The sequence below is a fragment of the Felis catus genome, chromosome A3 (genome assembly GCF_018350175.1).
Source record: "Felis catus isolate Fca126 chromosome A3, F.catus_Fca126_mat1.0, whole genome shotgun sequence".
Classification (NCBI taxonomy): domain Eukaryota; kingdom Metazoa; phylum Chordata; class Mammalia; order Carnivora; family Felidae; genus Felis; species Felis catus.
The window spans coordinates 15,180,708-15,198,799 of record NC_058370.1 but is presented as its reverse complement, the minus strand read 5'-3'; the positions used below and the strand labels follow the sequence as shown (position 1 = coordinate 15,198,799).

The 18,092-nt window shown below is 49.7% G+C and overlaps 2 protein-coding genes across 7 annotated transcripts in view; one reads left to right on the top strand and one right to left on the bottom strand.

Annotated features, from left to right (window-relative positions):
- Positions 1–1,392: 1,392 nt before the first annotated feature.
- Positions 1,393–17,335, bottom strand: WFDC3 (WAP four-disulfide core domain 3). Of its 4 annotated transcripts, XM_045053537.1 has the most exons (7): positions 17,103–17,335; positions 15,106–15,194; positions 14,513–14,644; positions 11,958–12,104; positions 4,194–4,325; positions 2,228–2,413; positions 1,393–1,606 (listed from the first exon to the last, which is right to left on the bottom strand). In XM_045053537.1, the coding sequence occupies exons 1-7, from the start codon at positions 17,333–17,335 to the stop codon at positions 1,590–1,592; spliced, it is 936 nt and encodes a 311-aa protein (XP_044909472.1). In that variant the 3' UTR covers positions 1,393–1,589. The 4 variants fall into 4 exon arrangements, with proteins under 4 accessions (XP_044909472.1, XP_044909474.1, XP_044909475.1 ...); XM_045053539.1 differs by lacking the exon at positions 4,194–4,325; XM_045053540.1 differs by lacking the exon at positions 11,958–12,104.
- DNTTIP1 (deoxynucleotidyltransferase terminal interacting protein 1) overlaps positions 17,306–18,092 on the top strand; it is a 26,996-nt gene continuing 26,209 nt past the window's right edge. For 2 of the 3 annotated variants that reach the window (XM_003983427.6, XM_019826437.3), the window contains exons 1-2: positions 17,306–17,438; positions 17,997–18,067. In XM_003983427.6, coding sequence (XP_003983476.1) covers positions 17,334–17,438; positions 17,997–18,067 — 176 coding nt within the window. In that variant the 5' untranslated portion in view covers positions 17,306–17,333. Of the gene's footprint in view, positions 17,439–17,540; positions 17,618–17,996; positions 18,068–18,092 lie in introns of those variants that run through there. The other variant, XM_011280716.4, reaches the window with a different exon arrangement.

Below are 18,092 nucleotides of genomic sequence, written 5' to 3'. Positions count from 1 at the left end.
AGTCATTCTCTCCTTCTTCCTTGCTAATAGAATCTCAGCTTTTATATACAGATGGGGCCATCCCTCAGCCTCAAGGATGAAGCATGTTTAATCAAAGACAGTCACATTTTCCCATTCCCGTTTACTTTTCTGGCCTCCCTTGTGGCAACAGTTCTGACCGATGAGAGGACAAGGGAAATCCGGGGAGGGGATGGCTTCTGGGGAAGATGGTCTCCATCATTAAAAGGAGAGCACCATCTGAGGTGAAGGTCTTTTCACCACTACATCTTCCTGCTGTGATGTCTGGAGCTACAGCAGCCATCCCACACCTGTGAGGTGACCCTCTCGAGGACAAAAGCCAGCATGCTGAGGTTGGTGGGGAAGGAAGGAATGAGTCTGCGCATTGGTGTTGAGGGTAAGCTGCCGAACCAGCCTCACTGCCTCTCTCCAGACTCTGATGTGAGAAAATTAAATGTCTTTATTGGCTAAGCCACTGTTAGTTGGGTTTTCTATTACTTGCAGCTCAAAAAATTCTTCTGTTCATTCAATGAACATTGATTGAGGGGCTTTTTGTGTGTGTGTGTGTCTTTTTTGTCAGACTCTATTTGAGAACCTAGAATTCTACTATTGAGAATTGTCCCCAGATTTACCTGCAAAAGTAGGCCAACATTAAATGTACACAGATTAAGGTCCAACAAGAGCTGACTAGCTAAATTAGCTATTTTCATGGAGTCCCATTACAAGAGTGTATGTGAGGACATAAATTTCTCAAAGATATAGAATGTGATCCATTTTGTATACCTAACAAATATAATTTTTTTTATTTTTTTAATGTTTATTTTTGAGAGAGAGAGAATCCATAGCAGGCTCCAGGCTCTGAGCCCAACACAGAGCCCGACACAGGGCTCAAACTCAGGAATAGCGAGATCATGACCCGAGCCAAAGTCCAAAGCTTAACCGACTGAGACACCCAGATGCCCTCTAACAAATATAATTTTTAAAAACTGATCTTGATTCCAAGAACCTAAAGATAATTCCTCCCTACAGCAAACTGACCTGGAGGGGACTTACTGCCTGTCTTGGAGCCACGGGCCAGCCCCTAAGGAAGGAGGTCCAAGGTAGGAACATCCAAACGACTGCAGTAAACCAGTTCCAAGCCCAACTCACATTCTGATAAAAGAAAGGTCAGCAGGCCCAAGAAGAGGCCTGAGGGTCCCACTCCTGAGGCTTGAGAGAGACTTCTGGGGCAAGTCGGTTGAGCTCCCACCCTCCTCTGCCCTCCCCACCTGAGCAGCAACATTTCAGTGTTCTCAGAAAGGATGGATTGCCTAAGGTGCCATAATCCTGCAGCCATGCTCAGACCCCCTAGCTCTCTCTCCTCATCCTAGCCCTCAAACAGCACAGACAAGAAGGTCAGCATGAGCCTTTACTGGGGACAAGCAGCACCGAACACCATTGCCCAAATCCACGGCTATATTCCCACGCTCAGGGCAGCAGCAGGAACAGAAGCAGAGCAGGGAGGGCAGTGAGAGCCCCCCAGAGGGTCACAGCCCCAGGATATCTCCCTCTCCTGGCAGCCAGAACAAGCCCCCTGTAGCAGCTCAGGAGAGCTAGGACACCCGGGTCTCTGCAAAAAGAAGAAACATCAGGTCACAACTGTGCCCTCCTGGCTCCAGCTCCCCTCTACCCTAGAGAGGTTCCCTTCTACACCCTAGAGAAGCATGGCATACGTTGCTCCCCAAAGCCTCGAATGGTGCCCTGCTTCCCAGATAATCCAGTCCAAACTGGTGGTGAAGACTCTACTCCTTCAGATACCAACCTCTATCTTCTGGCATGAAAGCAGCCCAGCTCTTCCTTCACCCACACTTGCCCCACCCCCACCCAGTTCCCCAAACCTGTCACACACATTCCACCCTCTGTGCCTGCTAACCACCAGACTCGCTGTCCAGCGTGTACTCTGTGCTATTCTCCCTCTGTCACTGCCCACCTAACCTTTAGGACCCAGATCAGATCCCACTTCTGGCAGAAAGACCTTCCTAAGGAGCCACTCCCACACAGAGAGCCTAGAAGCCCCAGCTCGTCTATTCAAGGATTCTCATCTGTGACACATGGCCTTTTACTCCCAACTAGCCTCTGCAGGGCAAGAACTTTACCTCGACCTTCTGAAGCCCCCTGCCCGGCACCTAAGCCAGTGCTCGGCACCTAGCAGTTAAGTTGGCTGTTTTCAGTGATGACAGGCTGTACTCACCTAATTCAGAATCAGACCTGAGGGTCCAGCTGGGGTTTGTGGCCAGTTCGGCTCGCAGAATTGGTGGGACACAGAAGCGGCCGCAGCCTGACTTGCAGCACTTTTCCCCGGCCTGGCAGTTCTCATCCGTCATGCAACTGACGATGCACAAGCCCACCAAAATATTTGGACAATCACCACTCCGCCCTGCGAGATAAACAGGCACAGGTAAAGAGACAGGACAGTCAACTCCATGGACTCCACGTTCCGACTGGCACTGAGACTCAGAGGCTCCAGATGAATCCATCCCTGACTGTAACTAGATCTTAACCAAACATCTGGCTGAGAAACCAGGAAACTACAGCCTCTGAGAATAGGCAGGTCCCCAAGAGAGCATCTGGACCAATAGTTTTCAAATGGCATCTCAGATTTCCCTATGGTGGTCCCTCGGGGCTTGACGGCTCTGTGGGCGGGGCTGCTTGGAGTCTGTCAAGACCACCACTCTCCCCCCCACACCTGGGCCTTATAGTGTTACTTCTTCAGGGAGGCTTTGTCTCCCAGACAAGGTTTGGTGCCCTGCTTTGTGTGCCTTTCATCAGAATTTATTACGATGCCTGATCCGTCTACCTTCCCTGATAAACTCTAAGCTACATAAGGAAGAGAATCTGTCTTCAGAACCTTGAACCCTGCCTGGGAATCCACGTGTTGTCTAAAAACAACATCTGAGCCAGTGATTCTGAAATGGAGTTCTACAGGGCCACGTGGGTGCTTCAGTCAGTTAAGCGTCTGACTCTTGATGTCAGCTCAGGTCATGATCTCGTGGTCGTGAGATCAAGCTCACTTCAGGCTCTGCACTGTCGGGGCAGAGCCTGCTTGGAATTCTCTCTCTCTCCCTCTCTCTCTGCTCCTCCCCAACTTGTGCACTCGTGCACGCACTCTCTCTCTCTCTCTCTCTCTCTCTCTCAAAATAAATAAACTTAAAGAAAAAATTTTTAATGGAGTTCTACAGTCTGGTACAAAAGGAGCATTCAAAAAGATGTATTTGTTTTTTAAAATATATTGAAGAGGGGCGCCTGGGGGCGCCTGGGTGGCGCAGTCAGTTAAGCGTCCGACTTCAGCCAGGTCACGATCTTGCGGTCCGTGAGTTCGAGCCCCGTGTCAGGCTCTGGGCTGATGGCTCAGAGCCTGGAGCCTGTTTCCAATTCTGTGTCTCCCTCTCTTTCTGCCCCTCCCCCGTTCATGCTCTGTCTCTCTCTGTCCCAAAAATAAATTAAAAAAAAAACGTTGAGAAAAAAAAATTAAAAAAAAAAAAATGAAGAGGGGCGCCTGGGTGGCTCGGTCGGTTAAGTGTCTGACTTCGGCTCAGGTCATGATCTCACGGTCCGTGGGTTCGAGCCCCGCGTCGGGCTCTGTGCTGACAGCTCAGAGCCTGGAGCCTGTTTCAGATTCTGTGTCTCCCTCTCTCTGTGACCCTCCCCCGTTCATGCTCTGTCTCTCTCTGTCTCAAAAATAAATAAACGTTAAAAAAAATGTTTTTTTAATATATTGAAGAAACAAAGAAATCAGAGCAGCAATGCTTTTATCTGTTGCATACGTGTTGCTAAGAAATCAGTCAGAAAATCCTGATCTTGGGCAACTCCCTCACTTTACAAACGAAGAAGCTGGCTCAGTGAGAGGAGTTTGCTTCCCTGAGGTCACAGAGCCAGTCGGCAGCAGAATGAAGCCCAGAAGCCACACTGCCCATCTTCCGGCCTCAGGACCCTTCCTACGAACCCACGCTGCCTTCCCCTAGTTCTTTCAATGCCAACATGGGCCCCTGGGCCCTAGAAAGAGGGGTTGTTTTGGACTGGGGGGCTAGGAGGACAGGAAGCCTGAGAACTCTCACCACCACCCCCCCTCCAGAAAGAAGAAAGACAGGAAGGCCAGAGATGGCTCCCTCCCATCCCACCCTGGAACTCAGGACTTCTTCCCCAAGGAGCCAACATACCTCCCTTAATGTCTCCACGGCAGGAGTGGCCACAGCCGGTGCTACAGCATTTAAGCCCCTGGGGGCAGGACACGTCCCCATCACACAGCTCCTTACACGGAAGGGGGTCAGCCGGACATTCACCTCCAGGCTCTGCCATAGAATCATAGCATTGGGGCCCAGAGGTGTTCAAGCCCAGTGTTTCTGGTTATTTTCACTGTGACTCTTGAGTGCAAAATGCATCTTTCATTGTGTATGTTAATCCGTATGCATGCCTCAAACGTATATATTTATGTACACACATGTATATACTCTATAGTCTATTTCTTCTTTTTTTTAATGCTGGCCGTCAACTACTAAACTGATCTCAAGATTCGCAGTCTGGGAAACACTGCTGAGGTCTTACCCACTGTGGCAAACGTACCTATTGCCAGCCCCACAGTCACTCTCCGTCCCTCCTTCCTGTGGTAGGTGGTGGCCCCCAGTGAGCCACACCTCCCATACTGTCTCTGGGCTGGGCTGTAAGGGACTTGCTTTGACCAACAGGACACCAGCAAGTGTGATGCAGGCAGAGGCGTGGTAAGCACTTGCATACTGGGGCTCATCCTCTTAAAACAATCCCCCCACCACCACCGCCTCCTTGGAAACCAGCCGCTATGCTGTGAAGCAGCTTGGGCTCCACTGCAGAATGATGAGATGCCCCGAAGAGACGCATGAAGAGAGGCATCCTGAACATTCCAGCCACCGTCATGTTCCCCGCTGAGCTCCCAGCTGCAGGCAGCTTCATGAGTGACGTGGCTGCACCATGTAGGTTATGAGAACTAAGCTCAGCCAACCCACACAGCTGTGAGAAAGAGTCAATTGCTGGGATTTTAAGCCACTAAGTTCAGGAAGTGTTTGTTATGCAGCCATGGACAACAGAAACACTTGCTAATAAAGCCACAGGTTCGTGCAGAATCAATGAGCCCAGCCAGCTACAGTGAGTTGCTTCCTCATATTACCTTGTAACTAGAGGGACCAGAAATGAAGACATAAGCTGGGAAAATTCTGCATTCCCGACCCAGGTAATGCTCCTTTCAAACTGCCCCCTGGCTTCTCTTTCTTCCAGTGCAAAGACAGACATAACACAGGGAGGTAGAGCCGTCTTTTCTCAACCATGAGGCAACTACTATGAGGACAAAGTCAGGGAATGCAAAGGAGAAAGAAAAAAATAACCTCATCCTTGTTAGCATCATGGAGCCACCACACCAGCCCTGGTACCTGCTTCAGGACCTTTCCCTATATGAGAAAAATGTTATACCGACTCCGTTAATTTTCTGTTGCACACAGCCAAACATCCCTGATGCGCCCCTTCACCACCTCTATGAAGATAATGACGCTCAGAGAAATGAAGGGGTTTGCCCAGAACTACAGAGTGAGTCAGCGGCAAAGCAGGACACAACTCAGCCTCTTGGTTTGCAAGGAAGCACTCTTTCTACTACACCATCCTTAAAACACGCAGGCACCAGGCCAGGTCCTCTGGAGCAGGCACTCCCTAAGAAGTCACACCCAAAACAAACTGATTCACCATGATTCATTCATCCCAGTGTTTGTTTCAAGTTTTTGAAACGGAGAAAAGAAGTGGCAGGCAATTAAAAGCATTGTAGAAAACCAAAGCAGGAGCGGCCCAGGACCTTTGAGTAAGAACATGTGAGTACAAATGCATATGGCTGCCGGGAAGTCTGCCGTGATGGAAAAGCAAGTGCTGGACTCCAAGAACACGTGCAGCTGAACAATCAAGGTCTAATAACCCTGCATCCCAGGATTTTCCTGAACAGCCCCCCTTTCAAAGATTCTAGGCCAATGGCACATCACATCAAACCTGATTTTTAAAAAATTTTATTCATTTTTGAGAGAGAGAGAGAGCGAGAGCACAAGCGGGGAGGGGACAGAGAGAGAGGGAGACACAGACTCCAAAGCAGGCTCCAGTTTCCGAGCTGTCAGCACAGAGCCTGCTGTGGGGACTTGAACCCATAAACTGTGAGATCATGACCTGAGCCGAAGTCAGACACTTAACCAACTAAGCCATCCAGGCGCCCTTCAAACCTGATTTTTTATCCAGAAAATATGGCCACTGTAACTGCCGATGTACCCCCCACACCTCCCCTCCTGTTTGACAAACACTAAAAATCTATTTAACAAAGAATAAAGCCTTTCATCCACAGTTAAGAAGGCTGGGCATAAAAACAATCTTCCTGGTGAGAAAAACCTAGCAACATAACTCCTCACGGAATTATACTGAGCAGCACCCTTCCCAGATTTCACCACTTTGCTGAGCTTGGCCCCAAACTGACCAATGCCAGGCGCACTCTGCACTTTCTGCCCTCATCCCCGGGACCAGGCATTGAGACCCAACCTCTACTCTCTTCCACGACAGGCTTCCTTGAGGTCCCTGGGGTTTTGTCAAATACCAGAAGCATTGAATGGACTCTTGGGGAACAGGCTAAAGCCCTGAGGGTCAGAACATATGCCCTTTGACCAGGGCCCAGCATGGGCCCCCATGTCTGATGTCTAAATCCCTACCAATAATTCCCTACTCTCAGCTCAAACACTGGAAAGGGGTGTCACGACCTCCAAGCCGGACTATCCCATCCTTGTACTTTATACTCAACTGAAATCTGGCTTTCTAGAAGTTCTATCCATTGGCCCTTGTCCTATCCCCAGAGACCTGAGGAAAACATGGCTTGTGCCATCCCCCTTAGATAGGATCCTCTGCCCTTCACCATCTCAGCTTTCCCAGACTAGGTAAGTTTAGTTCCTCATACCGCATGGTTTCTAGGCACCTCACAGTTATCTTACCAGGAACCAGGATGAGAAATAGGGAAGAGAGTCAGGATGGGAATGGTCATCCCCACCCTGCAAATATGTCTCTATCCCAAGACCCCAAGCTATCACCAAAAAAAAGTGGAATAAAAAAATGAAGCCCAGGAAATCCTCAGACATAGGCTTTACTGCTGCTCCAGCTCCAACCTTCCACTGTATCTGAGGGAAGGACTCCAGGTGCTGGCAGAAAAGTAAAACCTCAAAACTTCTTAAGCCAAGACAGGCCCTCAGAGCTATCAAACCCACTTCTCTTGCAAACAGACAGACAGACATCCAGGAAGAGGGGGCAGGATTGGCCTGAGGTCAATGGTGGCAGAATTGGGTCCCAAATTCCCAGCCCTGACACTAGATCCGGTGCCCTTTAAACCACATCGACTCCCTACATTCCACGAGGATTACCCAAAAATGAATCAATAAGAGCTAGGACTTGCTTAGCTCAATTCTGACAAAAGAGAAGACCTAGTGGTAGAAAGTTTTAGGGATTAGGAAAATGTATCAATAAACCAGTGTGTTGGGAGTCTCAAAGACAACTCCTAGGCTGGGTGATTTGCTAGGATTCACAAGACTCAGAGTACAGTTGGACTCATGGCCATGATTTATTACAGCAGAAGGATACAAAGCAAAATCATCTAAGGGAAAAGGTGCATGAGGCAAAGCCCAGAAGAAACCAGGCACCAACAGTCTTCTTCCGGTGGAATCACATGACACATGAAAACACGTGTGAAGTGTTGTCTCCCAGGAATGCTCACGAGAGACTCAGGGTTTTTACGGGGCACTCTCTGCCTAGCAGATATGACTCTTACCAGTTACAGTGGTAGGAACACTCTCAAAAATCTAACTTCCCAGAAGCCAGCCAGGGCCAATGTTACAGGCAGGCCTTTCTAAGAACATCAATCTCAGGCCTGCTACATTAACTCTTTTCTCAACAACCAGCAGTGAGGTTTCAGGAAAAGGTCATCCAAGCACACAGGGAGCCCATGCCACCCATCTGTCCAAAGGACATAATACACATGTTGTAATAAGCAAAACAGTGGTCACAGGTGATGGAGAGTGATCACGTTTCATGGTGTGAGAGAGGGGACCATGAGGGATCCAAGGAGACAACTCTTAGACCATAATCTGAATCTTTGCTCCAATACCTCTTCCTCCCCAAGTGCTCCCATCACTCAACTTATTCAAGCCACACACCTAAGCACTGTTCTTGACACTTCCTCTCCCTCAGCACCCACATCCACTTGCTTCTTCACCTGTCAACTCGACCTTGAAAAGTACTCCAAGTCTGCCAGTTTCCCACGTCCACACCGTCACCACCCTGGTCTAAACCGTGCTCACCTCTCCCCCAGCCTGCCACAACAGCCTCTTAACTGGCCTGCCATCTGCTACATTTGCCCCCATCCATTCTTCATACACCAGCAGGGTGGTGATTTTAAAATGAAAACCGGGGACATCTGAGTGGCTAAGTTGGTTGAGCATCCGACTCAATTTTAGCTCAGGTCATGATCCCAGGGTCGTAGGATGGAGTTCCCCATCGGGCTGTGCTCTGAGCATGGAACCTGCTCAGGATTCATTCTCTCTCTCTCTCTCTCTCTCTCTCTCTCTCTCTCTCCCCTCCCTCCCTCTGCCCCTCCCCTGCCCATGTGCATGCTTTGTCTAAAAAATAAAATAATTTTTTTGAATGAAAACTGGACCAGGACTCTCCTTCCACACTTCTGTACTTCCAATGAGCAAATAAGTGAGTGAGCAAACAGGCCAGACTTCAGACAGGTGGAAAGCTGAACAGGGAGGCACTGGCATCACAGTCTGAGCTGTTAAGCATTATTTGGTAGGTTTTGTTCCGGCTTTTTAAATACATCTCTTCCAAACTGTATGATACAGACTGAATGTTTGTATCCCCCTAAAATTCGTATCTTGAAATCTAACCCGCAATGTGATGGTTTTAGGAGATGGGGCCTTCGGGAGGTGATGAGGTCAGGAGAGGGGAGCCCCCACGAATGGGATGATGCCCGTATTGCCCTTCCGCCATGTGAGGTCACGGTGAAAACACAGCAGTGTGTGAACCGGGAAGCTGGCCCACACCAGACTACGCTGGCACCTTAATCTTGGACTTCTCAGCCCCCAGAATCATAAGAAATTAATTGCTGTCATTTATAAGCTACTCAGCCCATGACACTCTGTTAGCGCAGCCCAAAGGACTAAGGCACTACATTACCACACTTTGAGGTAAACTTCCTCATCTCCACTTTTACAGATGAGAGAGGTGAGGTTCAGAGAGATGAAAGGACTTGCCCGAGGCCACACAGAAAGCAGAGAAGCCAAGACTCAGATGCAGGTGCAGACGAGAACTGCCTGAGGGGAGCAGGTCCCAGAGTCTGCCCTGAGCCCTCTGGAGGCTTGACTGTCCCTCCACTGTACCAAACAGACCAGCACTGACGATGGTAAACCTCTGGCAATGTCAGAACTGAGGGAAAGCAGGAACCACCCAGAGCCCAAGACAGACGGCTTCCTGTGACCTTGAGTATAGCAACCAGTCCCATTGGGTGAGTGGGCCAGTGCAGGACTGAAGCTATAGAAAAGTCATGAACTATGGACACAGCAACCAGGATCGCTGCCGGCCAGTCTAGGAACCCCACTCGGCCAGTGCACTCTGGGAGATCTTCAGGGGGATCACTACTGCAGCCTGCCTGGCTCGAAGGGACGAGGAATCCCCATCAGGGCTGGCCAGGCCCCAGAGCAGCTCACAAAGTGCCTTGCCTGGGTGCCAGCCGCACCCTCGGCCCCCGTAATTCAGCCATCAGCTTCACACACTGGGAAGATTGTGCTGGGCCCTACCGGCTGGCAGGGAGTGACCCGCCTAACACAGATTCCCAGGCTCTGTTTCCAGAGCTGGGCCTCAAGAGTCCTGGCAAGGAGTACAACCCTCTATTCTCTTTTATGGGCAGGGCGCCCAAAAGATCTGCCTAAGCCAGACACAGCCCCACTGGGTTACAGGGAAGGGGCCCACCGCCTGGGGAGGTTTGGCCAGAAGGAAAGAGATTGTCACATGTTGTGTGGAGTTTCGGGGTCTCAGAAAGGGAGTGATCAGGGGAGGAGAAAGCAATCCTGATTCGTGACAAAAGGAGTTGGTTAGAAACTGTACTCCTGATGAAGCCCGCCTTAGTAGGCGAGAGGAAGGAAGCTAATGTGTAATGTATTACTAAACACCTTACATACTTTGAATCATTGCAACAACCTCCGAGGCTTATTCTTTCCATTTTATAGAGAAGGGAACTGAGGCTTGGGGAAGCAGAAGACACTTGACCAGGGACATGCTGGCCAGTAACTGGTGAGCCTTCAGGTTTGAACCCGGCTCTCTGACAACCAAAACCTACTCTTTTCTACTGTAATATTCTGCCACATGCACTCAGAGGAGAGAATGGTTCCAGTTTCTTCAGAAAACATAATGGGAGGAATGATGTAAGACCCCATTTAAGACAACAAAGAAGATAATAAACTCTATCAAACAGTATTTTAAAACTATAAAATACCCTGAAACACACCAAATACACTTGGACAGGGGGAAGACAAAGATTCAACATAAAAATATCAGCTGTCCCTAAATTAATGTATACATCTAACACCTCTCCAATAAAAAAAGCCTCTGTATGGGGGGGGGGGGGGGGAGTGATAGACAGTATGATAATAAAATATATTTGGAAGCACAAACAAGCAAAATTAACCATAAAAATCTGGAAACAAGAGAGAAATGAGAAGGAGCTAGACACAGGAGACAGACACATCGTCAATTCCTAATACCTTAGGTGGGGGCGGAGGGCGGGGGAGGGCCTCTCAGGGAACGAAGGAGGAGGCAAGCAATCAAGCAGAAAGTTCTGTCACTTCCACCTCCGGACCTCCAAATTCTCTCCACTGTGTCACCTTTCCTGCGTCCCCACTGCCAACCCCCTGGTCTGACTGGACTCCATCCTCAGCAAGAAGCATCCGGTCCCTCCCTGTCTCTACCTCAACTGTACCAGCTTTCTTTCGATTTCTCTAATGTGGCAAAGCTCCTGGGATGCTCATCACACCCTTCGCCTGGCTAACCTCAACTCCAGGTGAAATGTCACTGCCCCAGACAGGCCTTCCTTGACCACCCAGTCCAAAGCCAGCACCCCCTCTTTCTCTCTCTCAGCACCCATTAGTTTTCCTCCATATCCTTCTCACAGTTGGAAAGTGTATGTTCACCTGCTCATCTGGGAAACCTCTTTCTCCCGCACCAGACCATGAGCTCCAAGAAGGCCGGGATGGGAGCCCCTTTGTTAACCACAATATACCCGGAGCCCATGCTAGATCTAGGAAACAATAAACATTCAACAAATAATTGGTGAAGACATAATGTGTAAACGGAGAATTTGGGGCATGAGAATCCTGCAAAAGGCAGGGGAAATCTCTTTCAAACACCTCTCTACCAGAACCAGAATAAAACAGGGCACATTTCCAGTAGGAGATGGCCATCCTAGGTGCGGACAGAGGGGACATAAGGCCTCAGAAGCAAGTGAGCAGGGAAACGCTCGCTGCCTTGCATAGGTACCGAGATTCTATCTTGCTGTCTCCCTGCGGATTCTCGAGCTAAGAATTAATAGAGAAGACTGCAGCTGACAAGGGGAACTGAGAATTAGCCAACAGCTTTCAAATCTGCCTGCCAATAAGGACACGCCAAGATTTCCACTCTGCCAGCCTCCTCTGCCTGCCTGGACCACATACCACAGATCATCATGGCTGGTAACCCTTCGTCTATCTTTTTTTAGAAAAGTTCTCAGAACATGGCAGGCACTTAATTATTGTTTTTCAAAGTAAAGTAAAACCAGCAATAACATGGTATGGGCTTATTTGAGAAAGAAACAAGCAGGCCCCCAGAGAGCCCACGGGGCCCGAGGCAGTGCTTCTTACCCAGCTTTGGTTGAGAGACTGGGACCACACAGCTCTTGTTGCAGCCAAACGCGCAGCATTTCTTTCTACCTGGACACGTCTCATCGGTGACGCACCTTTGGAAACAGGATTGTTTCCGAACAGCCCTGGGACAATCTCCTTTCCTCCCTGTAGCAAAAAAGGGAGACAGCCACACACTCAAAAAAGAGAGAGAGAGAGAGAGAGAGAGAGAGAGAGATAATGGTGCCCGATGGCACCCACGGGTGTAGCAAAAGGGAAAATCAAAGCAAGGAAGCCCTAAGCTGCTTTAGGACTCTCAGCTCTGGTGCTAGGGCAGAGACAGTGATAACAGCTCACATTTACTATAAGGTTTACAGAGTTTACCTGTGCCAGGAACCTCTCATTTGATCCTCACAACTATTATCCCCATTTTACACACGAGAAAATTGAGGCTTAAAAGCTTAACACTTACAAAGAGCTGTTCAAAGCTTACCTAAGGCAATCACTTCTCGGCCTTTTGGCTAAGATCAAGTGTAAAGCTTACCTGAGGCATGGAAAGCCTGCTTGGCTCGGGGGTCTACTCTTTTGATCACTACCTTTTTTTTTTTTTTAATGTTCATTTTATTTTTTAAGAGAGAGAGAGAGGGAGACAGAATGTGAGCAGGGGAGGTGCAGAGAGAGAGAGAGGGAGACACGGAATCCGAAGCAGGCTCCAGGCTCCGAGCTGTCAGCACAGAGCCTGACATGGGGCTCGAACCCACGGACCGCGAGATCATGGCCTGAGCCGAAGTCAGACACTCAACCAACTGAGCTACCCAGGTGCCCCTTTTGATCATCTACCTTTAACAGGCTTCCCTGCACAACTTTGCCCTCCAGTCTTCACAGGAACCCCAAGTTCAAATAAAAGACAGAGGGGCACCTGGGTGGCTCAGTCAGCTAAGCATCTGACTCTTGATTTTGGCTCAGGTTATGATCTCACAGTTTGTGGGTTCGAGCCCTGCGTTGGGCTCTGCACTGACCGCACAGAGCCTGCTTAGGATTCTCTCTCTCTGCCCTTCCCGCACTCATTCTCTCTCTCTCTCTCTCTCTCAATAAATAAATAAACATTAAAATAATAACAATAGGGGTGCCTGGGTGGCTCAGTCAGTTAAGTGCCTGACTTTGGCTCAGGGCATGATCTCACGGTTCGTGGGTTCAAACCCCATATTGGGCTCTGTGCTGACAGCTCAGAGTCTGGAGCCTGCTTCAGTTTCTGTGTCTCTCTCTCTGCCCCTCCCCTGCTCATGCTCTGCGTCTCTCTTTCTCAAAAATAAACAAACATTAAAAAAGTAAAAATAGGGGCGCCTGGGTGGCGCAGTCGGTTAAGCGTCCGACTTCAGCCAGGTCACGATCTCGCGGTCTGTGAGTTCGAGCCCCGCGTCGGGCTCTGGGCTGATGGCTCAGAGCCTGGAGCCTGTTTCCGATTCTGTGTCTCCCTCTCTCTCTGCCCCTCCCCTGTTCATGCTCTGTCTCTCTCTGTCCCAAAAATAAATAAACGTTGAAAAAAAAAAAAGTAAAAAAAAAAAAAAGTAAAAATAAATAAATAAAATAACAATAAAAGACAGAGATCATCTGTTATGTGTTCTTTCCTGATAAAAGACAAAGAACTGGGAACTGAGTGATTAGAGACCCCAAAAGGGGGAGGAGGGTCTGCAAGCAAGCTAGATCTCAAGAACCAATCCAGGGCCACCTGAGTGGCTCAGTTGGCTGAGCGTCTGACTTTCGCTCAGGTCATGATCTCGCAGTTCGTGGGTTCAAGCCCCATATCTGGCTTTGCTCTGCCTGCTTCAGAGTGTCTCCCTCTCTCTTTGCCCCTCCCCAGCTTGCACACACGTACGCTCTCTCTCTCTCAAAAATAAACATTAAAGTTCTGACTCATTTGGAGAACTGGATGCTTGAGTCTGAGAAGGGGCCAACAGGAGGGCCTTTAAGTTTGCTTGTGCTTCTCAATGGTTGTCTTTTTACTTTTCTAGCCTGATTATTCTAGAAGCCTATTTGGGGCAGTGCCCTTTCACAGATCAGTGTCTAATCTGGTGACTGAAGGGCTGAAGTTGGGAACATAGCCTCTTGGAGGAGGGCTGTTGAGACTTCTGGGTCGCCTAGATAGTGGCTCCTGCCACTTGAATCTTTGGGCTGCAATGAGTGAAGAGCCATGTCCTTTCTCCCTGGCTCCTATGGACTTTGCTAACGAGAGGATGTGTCTTATTTGGTGTTGAGCAAATCCTAGGAACTTCATCTAGCTGTCCTGCATTAACCTGTGAGCAGCTTTGAACTTGAGAAAAAAAAACTGCATAGAAATTTTGAGATATTTAAATATCATTCAGACCACTTTGCTTCATTGTAATCAAATACTTGGTCTTGTCAAAAGGATTCTAATAAAATGCTTTAGAGCAAAAATAAATAAATAAAATAAAATAAACATTAAAAAAAAGAGAGAGAGAGAGAGCAATCTAGGAGGTAGGAAGCGCTCCAGGTCTTTCTAGCCCGGAGGCAAGGTCAGAAAGCACACCTGGATTTTGCCCGTCCAGCCAACATACCCTTCGGAATGCCTCCTCGGCAGACCCGACCACAGCCGTTGCTGCAGCACTTCTGCCCAGCCGGACATGACTCGTCCCCCCAGCACAGCTCTCTGCACAGGTTCTTATTAGGAGGGCATTCTCCTTCTTTCACTGCAAAAGATAGCACGCGAGATTGGGGGAACTGGCTGGGCCTCAAGAAACAGGGAATGAAAGCCAAGTGCACTTCAAGGATTTTTCAGGCTCTGCAAACATTCCTATCCAATATCTCTGCAACCACTTTCTCCTCCCCCCACACAACCAGTGACACGCGCCCACCACGACTAAACAACCAGCCACTTTGTGGATAAAGAGAGGGAAAGGTTGGGGTGATCTTGTTCCCATTTAAGGAGCCCTAGGGAAAACCTAGAACCTCTAGTAAGCCAGACTGGAAGTCCTACCTCCAAGTCAGGAAGACCTACCCCGGCTGTCCTGAGAATCTACACATCCAGTCCTGTCCTACAGGGATCACCATTTCCACAAATAAGGACTCTCACTTCAGAAAGAGGCAGGGGATAATTTCTCCTTAGTCACTTTCTATTACTGTCAGCCAAGGAATCCAAGTAATAGCTCACCATGCTCTCCAGAAGCCACCCAGGATATCAGGGACCCAAGAGCAAGAAATGCCTTCAGGAGGAAAAGGCAGCTCAACATGACGATGGTGCTGAGAAGTGAGATGAGCACTTAGTCCAGGCCGGAGGTATACACCTTGCCCAGAGCATCAACCAAAGGAAGGGCAGGACTAGGAGACTGGCCCAAACCCAGCCCCAAAGTCTCCCCTTGTGCAATATCCCCCAGGATGTCTTCTCCTGACAAAAAGAAAAGTGACTGGTCGCTGGTGTGTGGGAAAATTCCTGGCACTCCCAAAAGGCCCATGTGATGATGGTGATCAGACTCTGTAATGCAATACACACAACATCCCTGGACAATGATGAGGAACCTGTTCAGTAGCTGGGGAAATGTAGGGAGGGCCACTAGATAAAGGAGCCTCTGGAAGGACCCAGCCGCAGCCAAAGTGACAGAGGGAAGGACCAGAGACACGACTTAATAATAACCAAAGCTAATAAAATGTACTGTGTCTCCTGTTCATCCTAGCGACCCAGAAAACAGAGAATGGAACAGACTACTTAGAAACCAGCAAACACACACACACACACACACACACACACACACACACACACACACCAAAAAACAAAAAACCTACAGTAAAGCCATGTTTGAGTTTGTTCACAACTAATACAAATGCACCAAAAACCTACATCTTGGTCCCTCTAGCCATACAGGCCATTTTTAGATTGTGTGAAAGCAAGCTGACAGAATCCAAAAGAAGTTGCTATGACTCAAGTAGTCTAGACAATATATACCCTCCTTTCTTTATCTCCTCTTCCTCTGCTTCTTTTTACTTTATCTGTCTGTACTATTTGCGACTTTAGGCAGGCATGATATTTAATGGTATCCACTGACGCTGCTTAGCCCAGTAAGGTTAAAGGGCAGAGGAAATTCAAGGCCCAAAGTAAAAATCTCCTTAATAGAGCCACAGAGTTTGGTGCCATATAGTTGCCTCATCGTTTTAAGGCTGATGTGGGAGCATGGAGATAATTAACATTTGTTGACGACCTAACATCTGCTTTATTTGTATTATTTATTTTAATCCTCACAATAATCTTGCAGAGGTAAGAAAGGTGATTCAGAGGGGTTGAGAAAGAATGCCCAAGGTCATTAAGCTAGTAAGTAGTGGCTACCAGAATTTACTAATAGTAACAATAGATGACATTCCCTGAGGGTTTACTTGCGCCACAGTTCTAAGTGCTCTACATGAATTAACTGCATGTAGTTAATCCTCACTGCAATCTTATAGGTTAGGTACTATTATCCCCACTCTACAGATGGAAAAACTGAGGCACAGAAAGAAACGTGGGTCAGTTAGTAGTAGACCGAAGGTAGGCAGCCCAATTGCATAGTCAACGTTGTTAATCACCATATCATATTGAATTGGAACTCAGATCTTTCTACATGTAAAACTCGTGTACTTTTTACTCCCCTATATTGTGACCTGGTAAAAGGAACTTTCTCTACCACCCATAAATCGATCCAGTTCTCTTCACGGACCTCTTACCTCTAAGCCAGAGCTAAGAGGAGCTCCATAGCTGTTAACCCCTTGCATCCCCTGCCCATCCCAGAATCACCCCTCTGGGGATAGAAGCCCAGCTCCCTGGGGCTTGGGGAGTCCACAGCCCAAGACCCAACCTTCATTATGATGCCTTCAGATGCTAGAGGCAGCCCCTGGCGTCTAGGCCTGGAGGGCCCCGGTGGGTAAGCGTTTGGGACGGCATGGGCCAGACCCCCTCTTGTTGGGTTATCGGGTCCTCGTAGTAGGCCCACTCCCTCCATTCCGGGGGGGATGAGTACGAGGCATATTAAACTCTACGGCTTTCAAAGACTGGACTGTAGGCGCCGCTGTGCTCCCCTCCGCTCCCCAACCCCAGCCCAGGGAGCCTGCTGCCCTCCTCCTGCCCCACACTTCTCCACCGGCCTTGACCCAACCGGGAGCGTTCCGGGACCAAACACCCACAGCCTACACCGGAGGCGCGGCCCCGCCCCGGACGCAGCCCCGGCGACCGCGCACACAGCGCCTGTAGGCGTCTCAGACCCTGGCGAGACGCAGCCTTTTGGTTCCCATGGAAACGCCGCAGCTCCCCGCGGCGCGCTTCCGGGCCGGCGAACGGCGCGCTGCAATGACGTCACGAGGCCACTTTCCGGACGGTGGTAGAGTCGGTCTGAAGTTGTTGGGGCCGGGGGAGCCATGGGGGCCACTGGCGACGCCGAGCAGCCGCGGGGACCCAGCGGGGCAGAGCGGGGCGGCCCCGACCTGGGCGACGCGGGCGCAGCGGGGCAGCTGGTTCTCACGGTGAGGGCGCCCCCGGGGAGGCCAGGGCTGGGCCTGGGCTCGGGCCGGCTGGGCCTCGGGCTCCCGGGACCCTGGCCCGCGGGTGGGAGAACGCGGCGGCTGGTGCTGCTGCCCAGGGAGTTGGCGTTTTCGCAGTCCAACGACCTGGATTCAAATTCTGATGCCGCCTTCCTAGCTAGGTGACGTGAGCAAGTCCTGCCAACCCCTGAGCTCCAGTTTCCTCTTCTGTAAAATGGAGATGATTAGTGCCTGCCTCATAAAGTTGTGGGGATGGGGTGTAAGTACGAGGAAAGCGCCCAGCACACCACCGGCCCCAGAGTAGCCAGCCCCTCGGTAAACACTGGTTACCTTCCTCCTGCCGTTCCAGAAAAGGTGGGGTTGGGACCTTTCGAGGCAGGAAACTTTTCTTCAGTTCCTCCTCCCGGGCAGGGCCTTTCAACCGCTGCCCTCCCGCCAACCCCGTCCCAGAGAAGCGGGGATGTTTACGTTTAAGTTCATCTCCACCCTCCACCCCAGTGTCATGGACCTCAGTGACACCCGTTCCCTTGGTCCCCACAGAACCCTTGGAACATAATGATAAAGCACCGGCAGGTGCAGCGAAGGGGCCGCCGCTCACAGATGACGACAAGGTAAGGCTGGTCTTGCGTATTTACC